The 21,140-nt window shown below is 49.6% G+C and overlaps 4 protein-coding genes across 4 annotated transcripts, besides 4 other annotated features; 2 read left to right on the top strand and 2 right to left on the bottom strand.

Moving 5' to 3' along the window:
- Positions 1-541: 541 nt before the first annotated feature.
- FPSE_00337 (uncharacterized protein) lies at positions 542-2,467 on the top strand (the record flags this gene model as incomplete). The annotated part of the gene is made up of 3 exons (XM_009253457.1): positions 542-925; positions 978-1,843; positions 1,900-2,467. 3 exons carry the CDS (start codon positions 542-544, stop codon positions 2,465-2,467), a joined length of 1,818 nt encoding a protein of 605 aa, XP_009251732.1.
- A 4,924-nt stretch (positions 2,468-7,391) lies between these two features.
- Positions 7,392-7,502: a repeat region.
- Positions 7,503-7,505: 3 nt separating this feature from the next.
- On the top strand, positions 7,506-8,211 carry FPSE_00336 (uncharacterized protein; the record flags this gene model as incomplete). Its single annotated transcript, XM_009253456.1, has 2 exons — positions 7,506-8,007; positions 8,066-8,211. 2 exons carry the CDS (start codon positions 7,506-7,508, stop codon positions 8,209-8,211), a joined length of 648 nt encoding a protein of 215 aa, XP_009251731.1.
- A 649-nt stretch (positions 8,212-8,860) lies between these two features.
- On the bottom strand, positions 8,861-11,929 carry FPSE_00335 (uncharacterized protein; the record flags this gene model as incomplete). Its single annotated transcript, XM_009253455.1, has 2 exons — positions 8,861-11,821; positions 11,876-11,929. 2 exons carry the CDS (start codon positions 11,927-11,929, stop codon positions 8,861-8,863), a joined length of 3,015 nt encoding a protein of 1,004 aa, XP_009251730.1.
- Positions 11,930-14,930: 3,001 nt separating this feature from the next.
- On the bottom strand, positions 14,931-16,610 carry FPSE_00334 (uncharacterized protein; the record flags this gene model as incomplete). Its single annotated transcript, XM_009253454.1, has 3 exons — positions 14,931-15,443; positions 15,495-16,382; positions 16,482-16,610. 3 exons carry the CDS (start codon positions 16,608-16,610, stop codon positions 14,931-14,933), a joined length of 1,530 nt encoding a protein of 509 aa, XP_009251729.1.
- A 464-nt stretch (positions 16,611-17,074) lies between these two features.
- Positions 17,075-17,128: a microsatellite.
- Positions 17,129-17,637: 509 nt separating this feature from the next.
- Positions 17,638-17,658: a microsatellite.
- Positions 17,659-17,673: 15 nt separating this feature from the next.
- Positions 17,674-17,702: a microsatellite.
- Positions 17,703-21,140: the final 3,438 nt, after the last annotated feature.

Below are 21,140 nucleotides of genomic sequence, written 5' to 3'. Positions count from 1 at the left end.
CCCCCCCCCCCAGGTGGTAATAAACACTTGCCTGCGGTATTTGATGTTCGAACAATCTATACGCCTTTTATATTAACCCATCGACATTGTATTTACCGAGGTTCTGTTTTCAGCGTCGGCAATGGTGAATCTTTATAGCACGTGGTAGAAACGTCGGCATTATAGAGAGGGGCCAAATCCTCTTCTGCATGAGAACATTGATCTGATAAGATTGAAGTTCTCCTCAAAATGAGGTGCAGTTAGTGTACATGAGCTGCATAGGGGGACCCTGCACAGAAGCCCACTCAACGTGGGTAGCGCGCGTCATGCCAGGAATTGGACCCCTGCTCCGTTTATCAGGCGAGACTGTTATGGGATAGCACCTACCCAGCCTAACACTTAGACAAAACATCGGCTTTCCCACTGACGAGACCGACATTTCAACGCAGTCCCTTTGTTCTACGGCAATACTGGGCTTTGTACAAAACCGCGATAATAACGTCTCGACCTTTCAATGTAGCCCGACATCACGACGATCACACCGACCCCCTTCCTCCATCCCATGCCCAGCTTCTTTCAGTTCACGCAGGGCACCGAGTCGCATGTCCGTCCAAACGACTCGGCCCCTCTCCTAGGTCGCTTTCGCGCTGTTCCTCCTCGCCCGGGTGCTGTCGCTCGTCGGCGCAGCCAGCTTGGTCTCTTATCGACTGCCTCTGATAATCGAGGCAGCGTGCATATTCTTGGATACGGTGCCTTTGATGCGCATGCCGACGGGGACACGGACGATAGCGAATATGACTTCGAGGACGATCGCACTATTTGGCAACGAGCATGGCAACGGTGGGTGTTGGATATCTGGGTTCATCCGAGACAGTCGGCGGTAAAGAGGGTTGTTGATAAGTGGTGGACTCGGTATGCATTTCTGGTGTTGATGCCAGCTTTGTTAGTACGTTGTTGTGCTACCGTGACGGAAGTAGACCCGACTAATGCGGTATCAGGCTGTTGCATGGTGCGCGATTCCATTCCCTCAGTATAAAATCCCCGATGAGGACTTTATCGATGGAGACGAGGATAGTCTTCCGAATGGACGTAAGGTGCCCGGCCATGGAGCTGCACGAGTCCAAGTCAACTTTTGGTTCTTTCTCTTCGTCTATTACAGCTTTTACAACATGACGGCTCTTATATGGATCACAAAAGTCTTCAACCTTTACAGCCTCAACTGGTGGCCACAATCCCTCGGCTTCCCAGTTACAGTTTCACTCATCGCCATCTTATCCATCGCTTTGCCTATCCCGATTTATTACAACGAGGACTTGCGCGATATTCTTCTTCACAACACAGCCTGGATCTCCTGGACCTTTATCATCATGGCGCTGCCCGTCACGATCGCCTTCATTATTCTTACCACCAATGAACGTCACATCGGTCTCCGTCATTCTCTATCAGAAACTCAACGAATATTCACCACATCATGGTGGACCGGAGAGCCGGACACGTTCAACGGTGGCAGGGACCGTCGACGTCGAAACGTTACTGCGGATTTGTTTGAAACAGATGTAATTCAAGTTGAGCCCGAGTTGCGGCCCCAAGACATTAGGATGCGCAGACGGTGGCTACCAGCCAGCTTTGTTCGCTTCTTGTGGTTCTGCGTTGCTCTCTTCATTGGTCTCATGGCTTATGTGATCGGAGAGGCATATGCTGAGATTTACCTCCGGACGTTACCACACAACAACTTGGAAACAGTGGTCTACGTTTACGGCTGGGTTGCCACAGTTCATCTTTTAGACGCTTTGAGTGGCTGGGTTCTTGGTATTCGAGAGGGTGAACGCGTTGGAAGTTATCCTTTGAGTTGGATTTTTAAACTGTAGGCTCTAGTTTTCAAACCTGTCGACGTTTGCAACTGCTAACAAACCCTTCAAGATACTTTATGTTGACTTACCAGATGTACGTTCGGGCACTATACGCCCGACTGCGTTCACCAAAACAGTTCATCACCCTTCAGATCATGTCGTCAACAAGCCTTGTTGTCATCACGCCTATAATGATGACTTCTTTCATGCACAAGACTCTGACACTGCTGGGACTCAACGCACAGAGTTTCGGGTCGTACCAGAAGCTCCAGACTCGCAATATTTTCATTCGCTTCCTTGCTGAGAATGTTTCCATGGTTGCATTCCTGGGAAGTATTCTGGTGTTGCATTTTGGCGCCAACAAAGACGTATACCCATATTTCGCTTTTGACACAGAAGGCGACGAAGAGTACAATTTTGGGCTCACATTCTATGCCTCGTCCGTAACATGGGCGTGCGAGCTGGTGGCCAGTGTTGCTGTGCGAGTCCTCATCCGAATATGCTTCCAGATCGATGTTGGACTTGAAGGGAAACTCGACTTGGCTGTCTGGCCGGAGCTGATGCCAACGTGTGTGGCAGTCATGCTGCATGTATTGCAAAACATGTTGTTTTCAATCATCCGCCTCCAGTTCCATTGAGTGGCAAAACATGAACGTTGGTTTGGTCCCATGGGGGTTCAATCAGGGGTACTCGTTCATGTCCCACTAACAAAGTGAGTGAGGGTCGGAACGGCCCGAGGAAAGTTGCCGAGAGGTGCAGCTATCGACTAATGCGTATTGTACTGTGGCCGCGAAACCTAAAAGGTTTAGACGGAGAAACTGTGCTTTTTCCGAGATTGTTTCTGTTATCCTTGTTTCATCGACTGTCATTTTTGGTTGCCTTTGCAGAGGACATGCATGCATGGCCTGTCTTAGACCGCGGAGAAGCGCTTGTGATGGCAGATACCCGTTAGAACGTTTTTCAGAGAGTTCTTGTTTTATTTTCGACTTAGTATTAGATACCACATAACTGTTTAATGACATAATGATCGTCTTGAGTCCTGACAACTCTGGCTCGTACTGAGTAAGATACACAAACTGCTATGCTGTGTTCTTGGTTGGATGACCTTTCGATGCGCTATTTGTGACTCGAAGTTGTCGGCTTGATGTTTTAAAGACGGCTTTCATACAGCCCTTCGAGTGCGAGGACTTGAACTGTGCCAACTTTGCCACAAATCAAACTGACATAACTGCCAGCACCTTGCGATAGCGTGAAGCTGGGCAGTTGCTAGCAGGCAGGAGGCAGACAACAGCATATTGAATAAACAACCAACTCCATCGGGTTTAGCCCGCAATGAGGACGGCTACATACCAAAATGGCCCAGTCGCATCGGTCGATTCTCAAGTAATAGTCTGCTGCATGAATTCCATCGGTCTAGTGCCTGCACGAAAGTCATACCAGCACCACTAGACCCATATATCAACACAAATGGCAACATTGCCTCTGGAGAAAGATGGAGACACCTATATCGAAGACTTGCGTCAAACGCCCCCCCGCAAAAGCGCCAAAAGAATGAACACGCAGCTGCGACTAATGCAAGACTGAACCAGTCTCCTTTGGTGGAATGAGTACAACAAACGGCGGTGAAGAGTTAGAGCTTATCAACAGCCGGTCAATCAACACAGGAAGAGCTGGATGACGCGGCAGTGAACGAGCAGCCGGTCAGCAGTTTCTGGAGGGGAAAATATGCAAGACATTGGATCAAGAGCTGGGGAAACATGGGGCACAGCATATATAAGATGCCCATAGTTGCAGAGTGGGCTGGCGGGATGTCCGCCACAGATAAGACAAACATGCCAAAACGGTTGGGGAACAGGATTTAGAAGCGGCACGATTGCAGATGCACAAAGAAAGCACAGCAAATTCCTGCACGGCATTCAAGAAAGGGACCTGGTGGCTGGGATCAAGGCTGAAGGAAGAAACCGCAGTAGCAGATGTGCTGGCTCGCTAGTCAGACCTGCACAGGTCTGACATTAGTGAAAGAGCCTTACTTGAACTTGCGGCAGTGACTTGCAGCGAGCTGAAGCGGTCGTCTAAGGTGGTCCGTTTGGATAGGCGGCTGGCCAGAAACAAGGACCTAACTAGTCGAGCCACATATTATCATGCGGGTGCAGCATCGTATGCGTGAACCCAAAAGTACCTGAGCAGTATAGCACGTAAATTATGTGCCCTGTTTCCATCCGTCAAGATGCATTTTGGATACAGGTGAGAGCTGACAAGGTCTGGTGGGGCTGTATCGTTGTCAGAATTGAATGGTCGATAAGTGATAGTGGCATGTGGCCAACGAAACCGCAGGCTAAACAAAAGACGATATCGGCATCCTGTACGCCATGATAAAAGACACAACCGTGTTACCCTGGCAGTATAACTATAACGTACGACCTTGATGTACGGTCAAACGAGTCAGGCCAAGCCAGTAACTTGAAGCTTGGCTGGTTTCGTTAGCGGTTCGGGTTGTATTGTGGAGGACTCATCGAGATGCAAGGCGTCCGATATTGATGAGCTGAGTGTTTTGTATGCCCTGCTGTAGAAATGTGGCCGTTTTCTAGGCTGCATGTGCATAGTTCAGTTAGCCCCAAGCGGCTTGACAATGAAAAAGTAGTGCAACAGCGATGGTTGCGTGAAGAGAGCTCACCGGGTGAATAAGTAGCATGTAGTAGAATGTCAAGGTGTCTAAAGCTGGGAATTGCTGAAGCATGAGCAGGATATGAGGGGTGAGTGAGATTACTTTGATAAGCAGCATAAAGAACCATAAGTCTTTACGTGAAGGCGAGTACTTAACTTAGCAATGAGCAGGGATGTAGAAAGGAGACGGACAAAAATATCTGTAGCTTTGCCAAACCACAAAAGAGTTGATGCACCCGACAATACCTTCCTAGGTGCTCTGTTCAGAACTGATGGCACCTTCCTAAGGACATGTGCCGGAACGGAAATAAAATTTACATATCGGGAAGTGAAAAGAACCAAGAGTGGTTGGGGAAGGAGCAAAAGAACCAAACGAGGGCAGCCTACCTAGCCGCTTCTTTCCTCCTTCTTGGGAGTTGCCTAAAACGGCAACGTTGGGTTAACTGAACCACTTTCTCTTCCAACAAAGATTCCTTAACTGATGGATCTTGCAATTCTTTTGGGATCGACTTCTATCTTTTAGAAAACTTATCCCTAACCAACCATGGGCAATGCCGTTATCTGAACTACCAGCTGTGATGAGTGATATTTAATAATAGTAAATTTGTCACTTATCAATGTCAGCTGTGAAGTGGAGAGGATTGCCTACGTTAAATCGGACAAAGAAGTCCATTATTGGGTGCGAAAAGCACTACTGGGAACGCAGATGCAGAAGTGCGATATTAATTTAGTACGAGCTCTACTGAGCTTTCTAATAAGTACCTGCCTATTTCTTAGTATTTGTAAGTACTGTTTTTTACCTTTCCGAGGGTTATCTAACTTCTGCATGCATTATCCGATTCTGACCCAAGCAAGTCTTGTCTGTCTGTCTATGTACTTTATGTACTATCTACTAATGTAGGAAGGAAAAACTTCTAGCGCCATGCCAATGATACCTTGAGTGGTAGCAGGCCCGATACTGGGGTAAAGCAATTAATTGGATATCAATGCTTGGGCTGTCCAGGGTTTAAGAATCGATAAAAGCCAAAGGATCGACATGGCCGGGTGAGTTCGGATAAGGTATAGGACTTGATGAAATTGAGTGAAGTCTTTGTTTGACTTTGGTAAATACTAATTTCTTTTACTCATGATTCTTTCTTAAAATAGGAAACGCAGGGCGCTGGATTGCGCAGTGTCTTGTTGTCCATACGAGGACCAGTACGGGCCAACCGTCATTCAACGGGGTCCATTGTGTGGCGGTTATGTTTGGGCTGGCTGGAGCTAGTCCCGCGATCTCGAAATATACTAATGTACCTGAATGGTACGAGTGGGCATCCTGGACGTGTGCAGAGTAGCACCGGGCGACTGGCCGTATTTCTTGACCTGTTACGGCTTATGTTCTACTGAGACTTTTATAGAAAGAGGACGCGCGGTAAGGAGACTGTGGCTCCTGGTTGAGATTGCCATGTATGGAGAACACAGTCATGAGTTGTATCCTGGCGTGTTTCATTTTCTAGCCTGTATACTACATACTCTAGGCAGAGTCCGATTCGTAAACAGTACTCATAGACGTACATCAGAGCATAACCTACCTATCCAATGAGAGAATTCGCCAAGGGGGGTAGAGTTGACGATTAGCATCTGATATGGTATTGATACTACTCCGATACAACAACCATGCATGTAACCAGAGGAGCATGCATTGACTGTTGTGGAAAGATGGCGTTTGACATATCAGAATTATCACGCAACTGGCTGCGTCAACATACAAGTGTTTCATGATGGTGCAGCTGGCTAGAAACATTGACTAACCGATTGCCATTATGGCAGGCTGCGAAGCAAAAGGTGTTGCCTGCCGACACAAGGTTCCTAACCAGAGATATGCCTGTTAAATTATTAAATGCACTCTTTATTTGACGATGCCTGTCCTTTACACATGAGTTGAGTGATTGGTCTTTGTCGAGTCATGCAAATACTAACACAATGAATCGTTGATATCACCTCACCGAGCCCGCTTGACAGCCGGCTTTCTTGTATTTTTCTGACAGGACTTATGTTCGTGTTTCTCTGGGACAGAAAATGCTTTGTCTTTCGTTGCCAATTTGGTGAAACAATTGCTCACAAATAGTCACAATCATCAACACAAGACGGGAGGTAGCAGTGTGTGGATGTTAGTGAGCAGATACCTTATCCACCCGTGAATCATGATACCTCCGCAGTACCTCCATGTTACTTTAGGCACTGCTGGGGCTAGTGTTGCGTGCTGGGCATTGATCACCAGCGGGCCTAACGGGCCTTTGTTCCCCGACTCAGTGACCAAAATTGATGAATCCATGACTGCCAACGTTGATGAGAGAGTTTTGTAAGTCAAGTAAGAAAAAAAAAAGTTGACAAAATTTTCCCCCTCCCCCACCTTGCAGCTTGCACCCCTACAATCGAAGCCCTGTCGGTTTCCCCTCCATTAATCGTACTTGCCCTGTCGTGCCATGCCCATTCCCCCACCATGCCCTGAGTGCCTGCCTCCTCCCAGACGCCCAAATAAGCAGTGAGTATTATCGCTCAACCTAGGTTGCACCCCTCCTTGCCTCATCATCCGTCTTTCGGCTGCTCCCTCGTACGAATACAACAGGTAACTTCCTTGCCCACCTAGCCAAACCAAACCTAAGCTGGACTGTCTGATTGTACCTGCCCATCATTCTCTGCCATCAGGTACCAAACTAACAAGGTATCTCAAGTAGACGGAGCACGTACCTTCTTTGTACTCTCTTCCCGCCTGCCATTTCCATTCACTAAAACTATTGTGACCTTCTTTCCGACACGGCTTGACCACCGACCACCGACTACCTACCAAAAAAAAAAATTCACTCCTTGAGCCTGGTAACCCTCCGCTCACCCTTCCTTTCCCGACATTGTACCTTATCCCTCGTCTCTTTTCTCCTACCTCCCCTAACTTACTTCTTTTTTGCCGACCCTCCCACCCTTCTTCTACCCTGCCTTCCCTCTCTTCCTTCTTCTTCTCTTCTTCCCTCCACAATGAGCGCCCAAGATCCTCTCTCCTCTACCAACCCATCGTCAGTGACAAACAACACTCAAGATGCCTCGGGACGACAGCCCTCCTCCGCCGCCACCGGTTCCTCCGAACTCTCCGGTGCAAAGATAAGCCTGCGCAAGTCGCTGCGCAGCTTCCCCGACTTCCCTATCCCGGGAATCAACTTTGTCGACATTATGCCTCTTTTCGCCGACCCAACTGCTCATGCCACCCTTGTCGAGGCTCTCGAACTCCAGATCGCCGAGGCTTTCCCTACCAAGCCTGATGTTATCGTTGGCCTCGACGCCCGTGGCTTCCTATTCGGTCCTGGACTTGCGCTTCGTCTCGGCGTTCCTTTCGCTGCCGTTCGCAAGCAGGGCAAGCTTCCCGGTCCCTGCGTTACTGCTGAGTACATCAAGGAGTACGGCAAGGATCTTTTCCAAATGCAGGAAGACGCTGTCCGCGAGGGCCAGAAGGTCCTGATTGTGGACGATATCATTGCCACCGGTAAGTAGCTCTGTTCGCTTGGGCCGTTTACCAGACCAAAACTAATGTGCTTCATTAGGCGGTTCCGCAAAGGCTGCAGCTGAACTCGTCCAACAGCTTAAGGGTGAGGTCATGGGATACTTGTTCATCCTTGAAATTCCTGGACTCAACGGTCGTGATAAGCTTGGTGCCCCTCCTACCAAGATTCTCCTTGAAGACGCATAGTTCGGTTGATATTGAGCTCCTCTTTCCCCGCTTTCAACAATTAAACGATATTGGGCCATAGATGGACCTCAGTCAACTCGTTGTGAGCCACACGACGGCGCATGTGGGGAAATTCTGCTAGACCTGCAAAGTCATATTTTGCCCTGTTTGTTTTTGAACTTGAATCATAGGCGGTGGTTGTGGACGAGTTTTTACAGCATTTCACTTATTTGTTGAGTGAGATTTATACTGGTTGGCGTTTTGTGGATGTCTTTTTCACGATTCAACAACAGCAAAAGTCATTTCGGGTTCACGCATATAGAAATGGGGGTTTATGAGAACACTTTGGTATAGCCATATAAAGAAAGATCTACTAATCATGATGCGATGATGGTCTTATCTGCGTTTATTGATAACCTCGTTGCTATGTTCATAATGAAGCACCAGAGTTTATCTTGCTCTACTGTTGGGTTGACACTGATGGGTTGACACGACATGTATATTTTGAGCATATTATATATACCAAAAAAACAACGCTAAATGCTAATGCAAATGGACTCTATCTAATACATGTTTTGCCATATCCAAAACATACACTGCTTATGCAAAAAATGATGCTGAGACGCCACTAGTAAAACTCCGAGACATGCATCATGTACTCCACGTTGTGTTATAAGACAATGGCGTTTTCTATGAGCATACCCTGACTCTCTGCCAGGTACTTGCGCCGCATTCCTACACCCTTAGCCTCACCGAAACGCGCATAATCGCCTTTGGCACCACGCATGAGGACAAGCGGCACGCCGTTGAGCCGCTCCATGCCTCTGGGCGTCAACTGTGCTACAGTCAAAAGGGGACGTACGATATCCTCGACGCCTTCTTCTGAATCATCTTCCTCGTCAACGACAATGACAAGTTGTAACGAGTGAGGTGACAACAAGAAGTTAGGAATACGCTCCAGTTTCTCGCTGAATGAACAGCCACCGCGGCGGAGAACTATAATTTGATGTTGTCGAGATGACGACTCGGGCAGTGGAGTATCGCAAGCTTGACCACCGAGGAAGACAGTTCGCCAAGGAAAGTTAGCGGCGGGTTTACGGGAGTTGTAGCTTGGCGAACCGGCCATCGGCGTGTCGACTATCGGCGGCATCGGGAAGGCACCCGGTCCGGTCGCCGTGTAGGCTGACCAACGGAGAGTAGTGGGGCCGGGACCGCCCCCCTCCGACTCTGGAAGATCAGTGTAGGCCGGTTCGAAGACGGAGCTCACGGCACGGAGTAGCGATTTGAAAAGGGATTCTGATGGGAGAGCCGCGTGACTGGCAATGATTTCACCTGATGCATTTACACCCTGGGCAGGGGCTGGTGCGCTGGCATTCAGCTTCTCAGGAGCATCGAGAAGAAGGTCAATCTCAACTAGGTCTTTTCGTCGAATGCAAGTAAAAGCTTCGTCTTTATAGTTCCTCACATGCTCTGCATGGAAAAAGACATTCTCATGCTTGCCAAGCTCTCTACCTGCTGCATGCGTGATTCTCCAGAGCCGACCTGCCGACCCGCTGCCTTGTTGTCGCTCCAATTGGAGTCGCATGCCGTCAAGGTTGCGGACGGTTGGCCCGTTGTAACTGTACCACACAAGAGAAGTCCCGAAGCGAGAAACGAGCGAGCTGGCTGTGTCACCAGGTGGGAACTCTATCCATGCCACGACACGCTCGGCGGGTGCGGTACATATACCGTCTTGCGGCAACATTGTTGGAGGTAATGTCCAGGGAAACATCGTGTAATTTGTTGTAGCTTTGTATTTTGTTACCAGACCCCTCTTCTTGTCCATAACCTCGACAGCCTCGAGAGGCCCGTGAACATTGGGGGTGTTATGCAGATCGACAAACAATGCGACACTGAAGAGGTCGGGCCGGGCAGCTGTTGCCGAACCAGCAAGTCCCGCCATTGTAGGGACAGGACACGAGTGGGTGAAGCTCTCATCATCTGTGCTATTCCTGGAGGCCTGGCGCTTTGTGAGAGAACGCCGCAATGCAGGCTTGGGGCGGTTTCGCTTGGGGATGATAAGAGGATGGCCCTCTGTTGAAAATACGTATGCTACGTCGACCTTGTTGAGAGGATGGTTGCGGTCGAACAGTAGATACATGTATTTTGTCGTTTCACCAAGAAAGAAGCTTTCCATCCGATCAGACAGTTCTCCTGTTCTAACATCCTGAATACCGGCCCAACCACATGGTGTGCGGCATCGCCGCTCAATGTCTCTCAACACCATCTCACCAACATGCAAGTACCATGGGTCCTGCGTGGCACGGTATATGTAGTATGTTGACTCTATGAACTCAGGACGACCTGGCCACCAGCCAAGCCCCTGGTCAACATTGTTTTCACGAACGGACCATCGCTCAGGCAAGGCAGAATATCGTGTCCAAAGAGCAGTATAAACAAGATTCGCTTCGATAGCTTCGTCGACCTCGCCCGCCATAGCCAGTAGGCCAGGGTAAAAAGCCCCTAGACTGTCAATCCACATGGTGTAGGGTTGGCCGGTTGTCCGATGAATGTTGGAATAGTAGGGATAATGATTTCTGTCGGTATACAGATATCGCTTGACCGAAGCATGGGCTTGATGCCATGCGTCCAGGAATGCTTCAGAGCTCTGTAATTCGGCGGGAAGAGGAGGATGCATTGCATTGGGATCGAGCCATCCGGTGTTGCCCTGTCGGTTGGATGATGTTTTGTTCGGCATGTCGTGTCCCGACAGCAGGATATGGCTCTTCAAAGCATATTCGAAGAAGCTGTCCATCCCGGCGCCGATTCCGGCATGTGGGCCAATCCATTGCCCGCCTTCTGCATCCAAACCGTTGCCAACGAGCCCAATTTCGCTCCTTCTGCCCCAAACCGCCCAAAAGGCCCGCTTAGCTGCTTGCTCGAATCGATCATCCCCAGACAGTCGACTCAAAACAGTAAACTCAAGAGTGAGGCTTCCAGCTCCGGCGCTGCAAGTCTCTGTGATTTCCACTGAGGACGCTTCTGGTTTGTCCTCGCCCATGCGACGAAACAAAGGGGAATTGGTGTAGAAAGGGATGCCATGTCGGAGGTTCACTCGCGGGTACGGTATACCTGTATCCGTGTAGAAAGCAGGAAGAAGTCTTTGTCCAAGATCGAGGGCAAGTCTCAGAAGCTGGCCATCGTAGTTGAAACCATTCGGCCATTCGATGGGTGTCAACTCGAGAGGATCGTCGGTTTGGGTCGTCCAAGGAGGTTCCACGATATATCCGGTGATGGGTAGCTCCCCTATGGCAAATAGATGCGCACTCAGAAGACCTCCTAAGCCACGAATGACGGTTTCGAAGACCTGGACCTTACTATCGAGGTCAAACCCAATCGCCCGTATGCCTTGCCCCGAAACGCCTGGGCGCCCATCACCGTAGTATTGTACAAAGTCCGCTACACCGTCCTGAAAATCGCCCAGTGCTTTCGAGCCTGTTCCTGAATCATCTTCGGGTCCGCTAGCGAGGATTGCGAGTGTCGATAAGCTATCGATGAGCGTAAGGGAATAGTTCCCTAGGGCGTCGTTCAACCCGATATGGGCGGGATTTTCTCGATCTCGTGTAAGGGGCTGACATGTTAGAGGTCGAAGCTGTTGGGAAGACAGTCAATATTATGCCACTATCAACGAAGGTGCCTGCCATACCTCATCCTCGGGGAACGCATGCTTCATGTAGTTGTCGAAGCCATGATAAAACATGTCGACGGTTTCTTGGCGCAACCGCCCAAGGTGGTCTTGCCGCATTGCTTGAGCCGTCCATGATAGCGCAGACCATGTCAGCAATTGCACTACAACCAAGAGCATTATGCCTCTTCGCTCATGAAAGCCAGGACTCATAAGTACTGGCCAAGGGGGAATGGCGCTCGATAGGTAGCTGCTAGGCTCATCAGGGAGCGTCAAGACAGTCAAACTGACTCTACAGCTAAGAACAACTGTATGAAACGCCTCGAGTATGGCGCGCGACGGGCGCTCGGCGTCGCGATTTGGAGATTGAAATGGCAAAGCCGTTGAAGTCCTGATGATAGTTGTGTCTTGTCATCATACCGCCACCTGTGGCTGACACGTGTGGCCCCTAACCTTAGTCTGGACTGGGCGGGCGACAAGGTACTAAGGATGGATGGGCATTACCAGAATAGTACCTTGTCGAACTGTAAATCAACATTATAAACGACAAGTTCCAGCATTTCTTTCGAGTGCTATATCAATTATTTGACCAGTTGTAAATTTCTATCTGAACTGAGACGACAGTGAGTACGAACTTCGTGGTGAAGCTGCCCACCCAGTTTTGGTTGGCTCTTTTCACTGAATCATCAGAATAATCACACCCATCATTGGCCGATTGCCAGACCCAGCACAAACAAAAACATCCATACAACGCCCTTTCTTTTCTTCCTTCGACTTTCATTCATCTGAGGAATAGCAGTGTCACAGCTAGTTCCGGCTCGTCGCTTATGTTGTCCCTCCCAAATACTTTTTCTTCTCCCAAGACCACGCTAGAGTGTATTTGTATTTATGAGACGCGAATCCAAAAGGAGAAGTTCTAAGATCCAAAGTCACGATGAGAACGCTATATGTACCAGTGCGTCACATCCCTGGCACTACCTAGGTAAGGCGGAAGCGGGCCCTGAATAAAACGTCACTCTTAACACTCACGAGCTAACCATATTGCAGTATGGCCCGGGAAGCCATAGACGTCCTCGGCTCGGCAACGACGACGCTTCTGTCTGTGCCGCGTCCTCAATATTGAAATAATCAGATCAGCCCCCACTCGGGAACCTTTGATGATCTTCCGCTCGAATGAATTCATTATCGACGCAAGCCAGACGGATCTTAGCGCGTCGTCTGGATCTTATTATCTCCCACTCGGCCTGAACCCAAGCCAGATTTAGCAACCAGAAGCCGATGTTGCTTTCGCGAATTGCATAGGCGATCAAACAGCCCAGCTTTACACAGTGGGATGCGACATAGACTCGCGAATGCATTGTTCCTTGCACGATACCTGCTTGTCTTCATCCGACAGCCTTACTCTTGTCCTACTCTAATTTCAGAAAGAAAGCTGGCCATGACACTCAACCGCCGTTTGATGGGTCATTCAAGGGATGAACTTGACCCTTTTGGAAGTAGTTGCTTAGGCCACGACATACTCTGCAACCCTTGTGTCGTGGCGCATCGATGCTTCTCATAGTCCTATAAGAGCCCATTTCTGCTTCCCGCTAACATCGTGGATTTACAGAGTACCTGGGGACAACTACAAGGAAGTTGCGGCTCGAAAGGCTGGGATTGACTTTTGGCGCTTTGTTGCTAATAGTTGTTCCAGGGCAAATCTGCGAAGAAACTGATTCACCAAATTTCTATGACAATCGCATTTGGACCACAATGGCTGCTTCTCTGTCACTCTTATTCTGCCCACTTCTTTGTGTAATCACCTCTTCTGGCTTGTGGGTCGTCGATATTGTCTTCAGCATCACTTTGCAAGCATCGGCGCGCACCAAGATTGACTCGGTTATGAGGTCTCACTTGCAGGTGCATGCTTCCTGGCCTGTATCGATGGAAAACTTTTCAATATACCCAGCCTCCCACCGAAGAGCTAGTGCCGTTACTCGTAATGTGTTCTTTGAACCATCAATGTTGTGGTGCAGTGGCACATTTTGTTAACAGCGCTATTGTGTGATGTTTTAGTTCAGGCATGGTTCTTCTCCACAGAAGGACAGGGGATGCGCGCACAGTCTTCTGGGCGCGCCTAGGAACTGTCGCTGATCTCGCAAACAGCTTCCTAGCCTGTCGACTATTGTTCAAAAGATGGTGCAGTTGATATTATCTACATACGATATCTTTGGTGCTACCTGGCTGAGTGTAGTCAGCGGCGCTAGGCTCGCGGAAATCCCTAGCCTGTAACTGGGCACCAAAGGCCTCACATCTCTCACAAGCCTCGCATTGCCGAACTGTCAAACGGCGTGATCTGCATCGGGGGCTAGAAGCCTGAATCCCTGACGGCTAGGGCGTCCGCAACTCCATGGACGGGCTATTGTGCTCCACTGGTTTAGGCTCAAGGCAACCCCGTCAAGCTTGTCTTGACACCCTCCTGGCCTCTGCTGGTGACTCGAGTCCTTATCCTTGTCAACCTGACCCAGCTGCATGCAAGTTGCAGCGAAAATCAAATTTACTTGAAGCGCAATTTTCCAAACTGTCGGGACCGCAAACAAGGACAAGTTTGTCAATACGAGCTTTGTGTTGTCCGCCCCCTTTCCGAATCTTTCCAGGTTTCTCGCGCCCCCCTCTCCTTATTCTCATTGACAATCACACAAAAGATAGGCTATCTAGTCACTGCCAGCCGCGAATCTAAACTCCGTATGAAGTCAGCCGTTCGTTGTCATTTGACCTTGTACATGCAAGATACTGCTGCCGTCTCATAGCAATGAAGTCAGAATTCCAAGATGAACAGATGAAGGTTTAATTGATTAGGCACCACATTCGTTGTAATCGTGAAACAATTCAATATTCCTCCATAGCTCTATCTAAAAGCTGGTCCTTGGGGTATATGAGAGAACTCTTGTATGATATGCGGCGTCCATAATGATGGGGAGGAGGCCAGATGTAATAGAATCGTGAAAGAAATAGACAAGAAAGTGGGCTCTTCGTTGGGAAGATGAAGCAGTCTATGAGGGGCATGAAATGATTTAAGTGTCAGAAGCTTTCAGATTTATGCTTCTCTGCGGGCACCATACATGGGCTGTGATATTGGACTCGGCCTCATCGAGTGTTGCATGTGGTCGTTTCCTTGCGGCATTGTTCCAGGTTCCATCTTCATCTGCTGATCCCACATTTGCGTCTCCATCATGTTGGGATGGTCTTCGGGGCCTTGCTCCTCCATCTTCATATTTGGAAGGCCATGGACCTGGTTGATAACTTCGTCTTCGTGTGTTGTATGCGAGCCAATGCTCATCATCTCGTCGTTGACCGACATGTCGTTGCCAACGCCATGGCCAGCACGCTTTCTTACCGAGTCCGGCTTGCGTCGCCGACGAATGTTGGCGCTTCCGTAGGACTCCATATAGATGCCTTCTTCGAGCTTCAAATCATTGACGACTTTAATCTCGATGTCGCTGGCATTCAAACGCATATTCCGAGAGCCTCCCATCTCGTAGAATAAATCAAGAGTGTTTTGATGACGATTCTTCTCGTTAAGCAACCAAGCTTCGTAAAGTATGTCCTCCTAGGCATGGTCAGTATAGTGCTTGACGTATCTTGAGCTAGAGTGACTTACATCTTTGGGTATCCACTCGAGGTACTTAGCTCGGCCTCGTTTGAACTTCATCTGCAGCATCTCCTTGCCGGGACGCTTCCCGAAGCGATTGTAATAGTCATTCTGAATACTGTCCCACATGTCCTGGCCCTTCTGGTGGCGGTGTCGCCAGCGAGATTCGAAGATACAGCGTTCCTCGTCGGGACATGTGCTTTTGATCTTTGGCGGAGCCTCTTCGCCGAAGCAATTTTTGTGTTCGCTCACGGGGTCTTCCTGGGCAGCAGTTCGAGATGCACCTGGCCGCTTCGAATGGCGCTTTTTAACCCGGCCACTGGCTTGGAAAGCAGGTTTTCGACGGGGAGATGCTGTTAGGGAGCGTGGGACGCCGGCAGACCGATTCTGCGGAGCAGAATCTTCAGGGCTGTGATGACGACGGTACTGGATTGGCTGTGAGTCGCTCAGAAGAGGTGCGGCAGGCATTTCGCGATGGTGGATACCCATTTGAACCTGGTGGTCGACTGGAGGGCCCATATCAACATAGTACGGGTGGTCCATTGACGGTGGCTCTGGTCCGTTCGATACGCCGAAAGCTCCCATGTAGGGCTCAGGTGGTCCTGGTGTTCGACGCCCATCATGGACGTAGCTGGCATGGAGGAATTCTCCACCACCTGGCGCCTGTGAAGTCATTGGCGAGCTCGCCGATGGAGACTGTCCGTTAACGTCGAAGTGTCCTGCCCACTGCTGGTGGTACATTTCTGAACTCCCTGGGGGGGAAGGTTGCTGATTGGGTGTGCTTGGGGGAGGAGGGTATTGAATCTTGGTCAACCCGTGCAAAGGAGGAGAATCTATGACTGAGACAGGAGTTAAAAGATTTGGGTCGCACTGGATGCCGTTGTAAGACGAAGAAATCTGCAAAGGTGTGAGTTTTGCCATTGTTACTGGGGACGGGAATAGCAGAGAGCAACGAGAACCATGTTTCGTTGGATTCAGAGGAAGTATAACACTTACAGATGAATAGGCCGCGAGTTCGTGGTAAGCAGAAGCTGTGGTTGTAGGAATTGAGTTGAGCAAAGTGGGAGCTCCCGAAAAACCAGCCTGCTGGGGTAGACCTGGGGCAATATACTGCTGCTCAACCATGATCATGTGGGTATAAGTTTGAGGGATCGGACAATTACAGTCCAGATTTGTTGGTTTATGGGCGGGGCTCTATGATTGGAAATGTTTGCAGGTTAGAGAAGGATGTTGATGTTGTGGTTCCAAGTTTCAAGATTCAGTCCGAGACTGTTGCATTTATGACCAGCAAGAAAGATGGTATAAGAAAGCATCAAGACCTGGCGAGGCAGATATGAATGATGGAAGTAAAACACGATTCAGCCTTTTCTGGCCGTGGCCGCTTTTTGAAGACCTGGGTGTCCGAAGATCGAGGCCAAGGTCAAGGTCAAGGGCAAGGGCAGGATGGAGGAGTTGAGAGAGACAGAGCCTTGTGGGGTCGCAGACGGCCCGGCCTTTTTGTATAAATGGTGTTTGGAGATGAAGACAAGTGGAGTGCAGATCGTTGGAGTGTATGTATGTACCTCCTCTCGAGATCAGGGCAGGGCAGGGCAGCAACAGTAACAGTAACAGCAACAGCAACAGCAACAGTAACAGCAGAAACAAAGTACTGGGACATTCTTGAGAGCCGTTCTTTTACAAGTCTAAGGACCTCATGGACCAAGTGCCAGGGGGCGAATGGGGAAGAGCTGGGGTGTGTTGAGGATGCACTGAGCAGAGAGGCACCAGGTCCCCAAGTATGGACACAGCATGGCGTTGCCTACAAAGTGGAGGGTTCACTTTAGGTCTATGATGACTTGCTACCTACTGTATCCTTTTTCCATGCCAGGATACGATACCTGAACTGTCGTGCATATGGATAGCCGCCGAGGGGTCTAAAGTTATGAATGGGCTGGCTGGACACAGAGAAAGACTAATGGCAGTGTACATACAGAGTACGTGCATACCAGTGGATATGACGCTGGGACGGAGGGGAACTGGATTATCGCGGCTTGAAGCTTTGAAGGGGGTGTCTGAAAGGGAGTATAGTAGAGTAGAATTGTAAGTGGATGTGGCGTTGACGTGGGTATGGGTATAGGCGTGAATGTGGGCATGGGGGTAGGGGTTCATCTATCCATCCCATCCCATCCCATCCTAATCATCGGCTAGCCATTCATTCATTCATTCATTCATTCATTCGTCTATCCTTGTATGGGTGTGAGAAAAGATGAGTGAAATCGGGATGGAGTCGCATCTCTTGACAGGGAAAACAACACCGAACTATTTCGGTGGTAACCTGGAATCCACCACGGATCGCTACAATGTCGTATCAACCTTGGGAGTCTGGCAAAACAGGCACTGTCCGCCTTCTGAAAATGTGCGGTGGACGGCGTTTTCGGTGCCCAAATCCGACTCAGACATGGTCTCGAGCAGTCCTTTGGATCCGACAGTCTGGATACGATATGTAATGGAAATATCTGCTTATCAGTCTGGTGACCGACAGCGGCAATAAGGAAATGAAGAGCATGTTGTTGAGGAAATTGCGACTCCATCCGCCTTTGTTCCGGGATTCTTTTCCGAAGTGACTTATTGGCCAACCAACATATTCCGGATGACAAGCAATTGAAGAAGATATAAGCTCAAGACGCCAGGGCAGGTCGACTATAAAATAACATGGCAAAAACGTCTATATCGCAAGCCACGGCTGCGAGAGAGGGGGCGGACAATAAGATAAACATGGCAAAACGAAGAAACTAGGCTGGGGGCTTGGGGGACAAGCTGAAGCTAGCAGCACTGTTCAGCACAGGACAGACACACTTTCAGGTTGAGCTAGTCAACGGGGGGAAACAAATCAGGACAGCCCGAAGGCAAGAACGTGGATCTAAGACTGAACCTGGACCTGGACCTTGACCAGAGATGTTTACAGAAAGAGGGAAGTGATTGCTAGGATGAGAAACGCAACAAGGTGGGGTCAAGAGTATGGTCAAGGACCCTTTGTCGTCCTGGATGAGGGCAGAGACAAGCAGAAATGTGGGAATTGCTACACTGTAGAATACATTAAGTAATTAATTATCTTGTCTGCACACATGTCATAGACAATGAGTCTCTCATTACCATATCTGAGGACATGAAGGACGGGACAGGATAGCAATGCTATCTCATCAGCGTGCAAGGGCTGTCAGCAGGAACGCGGGACCTCGATAATCCTCTGCGGGCCGTTTGGCGTACATCGATCTCAAAGATCGGCAGCTTGAAAAGAAAGGGTGCGCCAGTGACGTTTCGTTGCCGTACTGGGTTTATGAGTGGATGGGAGGCCGGTAGAAGAGGGCAAAGAAGAGAATTAGAAAGGCGCCATGATCTAAAGTGGGAGCAGGGATCTGAAGGGAGCAGTGCAGCAGCAGCAGCTTGGGGCTGGGTTAAGGTCAGACAAGGTCAGACCAGGCCAGCGCAGCCAAGCAACCTTGACACAGAATAATACCAACTCTTGGTCTTTGTTTCCTCCCTAACTAATCTCATCTCCGCTCCCTTTTCTTCAAGTGCAGTGCAGATCCGGCACAGTAGCAACAAGAGCGAAAGCGGAACAAACACGGAGACGGAAACGGAGACGGAGTATGAAAAGACCCCAAAAAGAAGACAAGACAAACGACACAGAGACCTGAGAAACCTGAGAACAGAGTGACTGACCATGCCTGCAACAGCCTAGGTAAAAGCCCATTGACTCCACTACACGTCTTGGCATCTATCGGCAGATTGCCTCGTCATGTGCGGAAGAGAATTGAGCGGAGCACAATACTTTGGGGGAGGGGGGGGAAGGGCAGGGCAGGACATGCTGAAGATTCCGTTAATCAATCAATCAATCTACGCATCCCGTCCGCTGCGGTTAGCGACGTATACGCCCTGCTGTTAATAACAGAAAAGAGAACTGTCATCACCAACATACATCTGCTGCTATCCGATAAACGCGCTGTTGAGAAACGTGATAGGACCGCGTGTAGCGCGAAGCCGTTGAACAGGAACTTGGCCGCAAAAAATGGACAGTGCTAGCCTTGCCAAAGTAAGAAAAGTCGTCTCTTTGGGGGTGTTCTCCCTCGCTTCGGGGTGCTAAATTAACGACTGTCTGCCGCTGAGGTGCTGTCATGGCCTTCCCCTGGTCCGGGGATGCGATCCGAGCCCGAAGAAGCAACCGGGAAAATGACGTTCAGCAACAGTCCGTCAGACGTTTTTACAGCAATTCACAGTGCAATGTAATGCATCTTGATGTAGGTAGCCTACACGGTGAGTGATAATGACCTCCCTAGTAAAAAGGTAAAAGATAAAAAGGGCAAAAAAAGCATAAAAAAGTAACCACATATGCGCAAGCCAGGAGCCTAATCACATTGTATCATGGGGGGCTCATCCCATCTCGACTCAACTCAATTCATTCAGAGGCTGGCTGGGCTGGGCACGTCCATTTGTCTTGGATGCTCCTGAGAACAAGCAAAAGACCACAGTTAGCTAATACCAAGTTTACATCTCCACTTGCGCTGCGCAATATGCAACCCATAACATAACATGGCATGCGCCTGGCGGCGCTTCAAAGTTGACAGGGGTATCGGACTTAGGAAATGACCCACTATGGCTCAGAGCTGCGGCCCCGCAGATGGCCACTCAGCGCTCTGTGCCGCAAGCTAGTCAACGCTAAAAAGCTTAGCTTACCAGATTGCCGGGACGCGCTAGTAGGGACTTAAACCCTGTAAGGTGACTCGTCTTCCCGAAGCAGAATAGGCCGAGCAGGGGATTTCCTGCTGTTGTTGTGGGCCGCACTTGCCTTGATAAGTGTATTCATTGGTGGTCATAGGGATCAGACCTTGCTCCTACCCCAATTGGCAATTTGAACCAATAGGCGGCAACTCCGGCCGCGAGCACTTCTCCCAATACGGCATGGACGGCACGCGCGCGTTTACCATGCTGTTGGCTACTATTGGACAGTGGTTGGACTGCAAGCGAACGTCCTGCCAACTCACGCTGGGTCATGCCTACCTTGCCGTGTCTCCCTTGCGCACACGCCCCTACGCTATTTCTAATTTTCTACCTCACATCATCAAAATCGACGTTTTGCTCGACCACTGACGCGCTTTGTCGTGCCGATAACATTTCCTTTCTGGCAATGCCACTCACCGATCTTTTGCTCATGTAGTCAAGACCGAACATGTGCACAGCTTGCGCGGCGTAGCCGCTGTCGGCCTGTTGGGTCAACAACCCACGATACCCTGAAATGGCTCCCGCAAAAATCACAAGCCAAGTGCCGCGACTGTGTTGGTCGTATCAAGCCCCTGGGCGTCATTTCGTCGCCCATTGCTCTCGCTACGGCACTATATGTCGTCTGATAACTCACACTTTCGGCTGGTTCCAACGCCACCTCCGTCGCTGCCGCCAGATCTGGGGTTTAGGCGAGGGTTCCTGCAGATCCATCCTCGGATCTAACGTCGCCAGTGGCAGACATGATACAGCCTTGCCATCCCGTATCTATCCACTGGATTAGGCATCGATATGGACGCTTTCCCGGCTAAATTGCTTGAATTTCCACTTCGTGAGCCGCTTTTCACATGTTCTCGGGCAATCAAGATAGACTCTTCGCCTTTCTCGACGGTTTCATGG

Source organism: Fusarium pseudograminearum, chromosome 1, assembly GCF_000303195.2.
Source record: "Fusarium pseudograminearum CS3096 chromosome 1, whole genome shotgun sequence".
Lineage (NCBI taxonomy): Eukaryota > Fungi > Ascomycota > Sordariomycetes > Hypocreales > Nectriaceae > Fusarium > Fusarium pseudograminearum.
The sequence above is the reverse complement of the archived record's forward strand: the minus strand, read 5'-3'. Positions and strand labels throughout refer to the sequence as shown.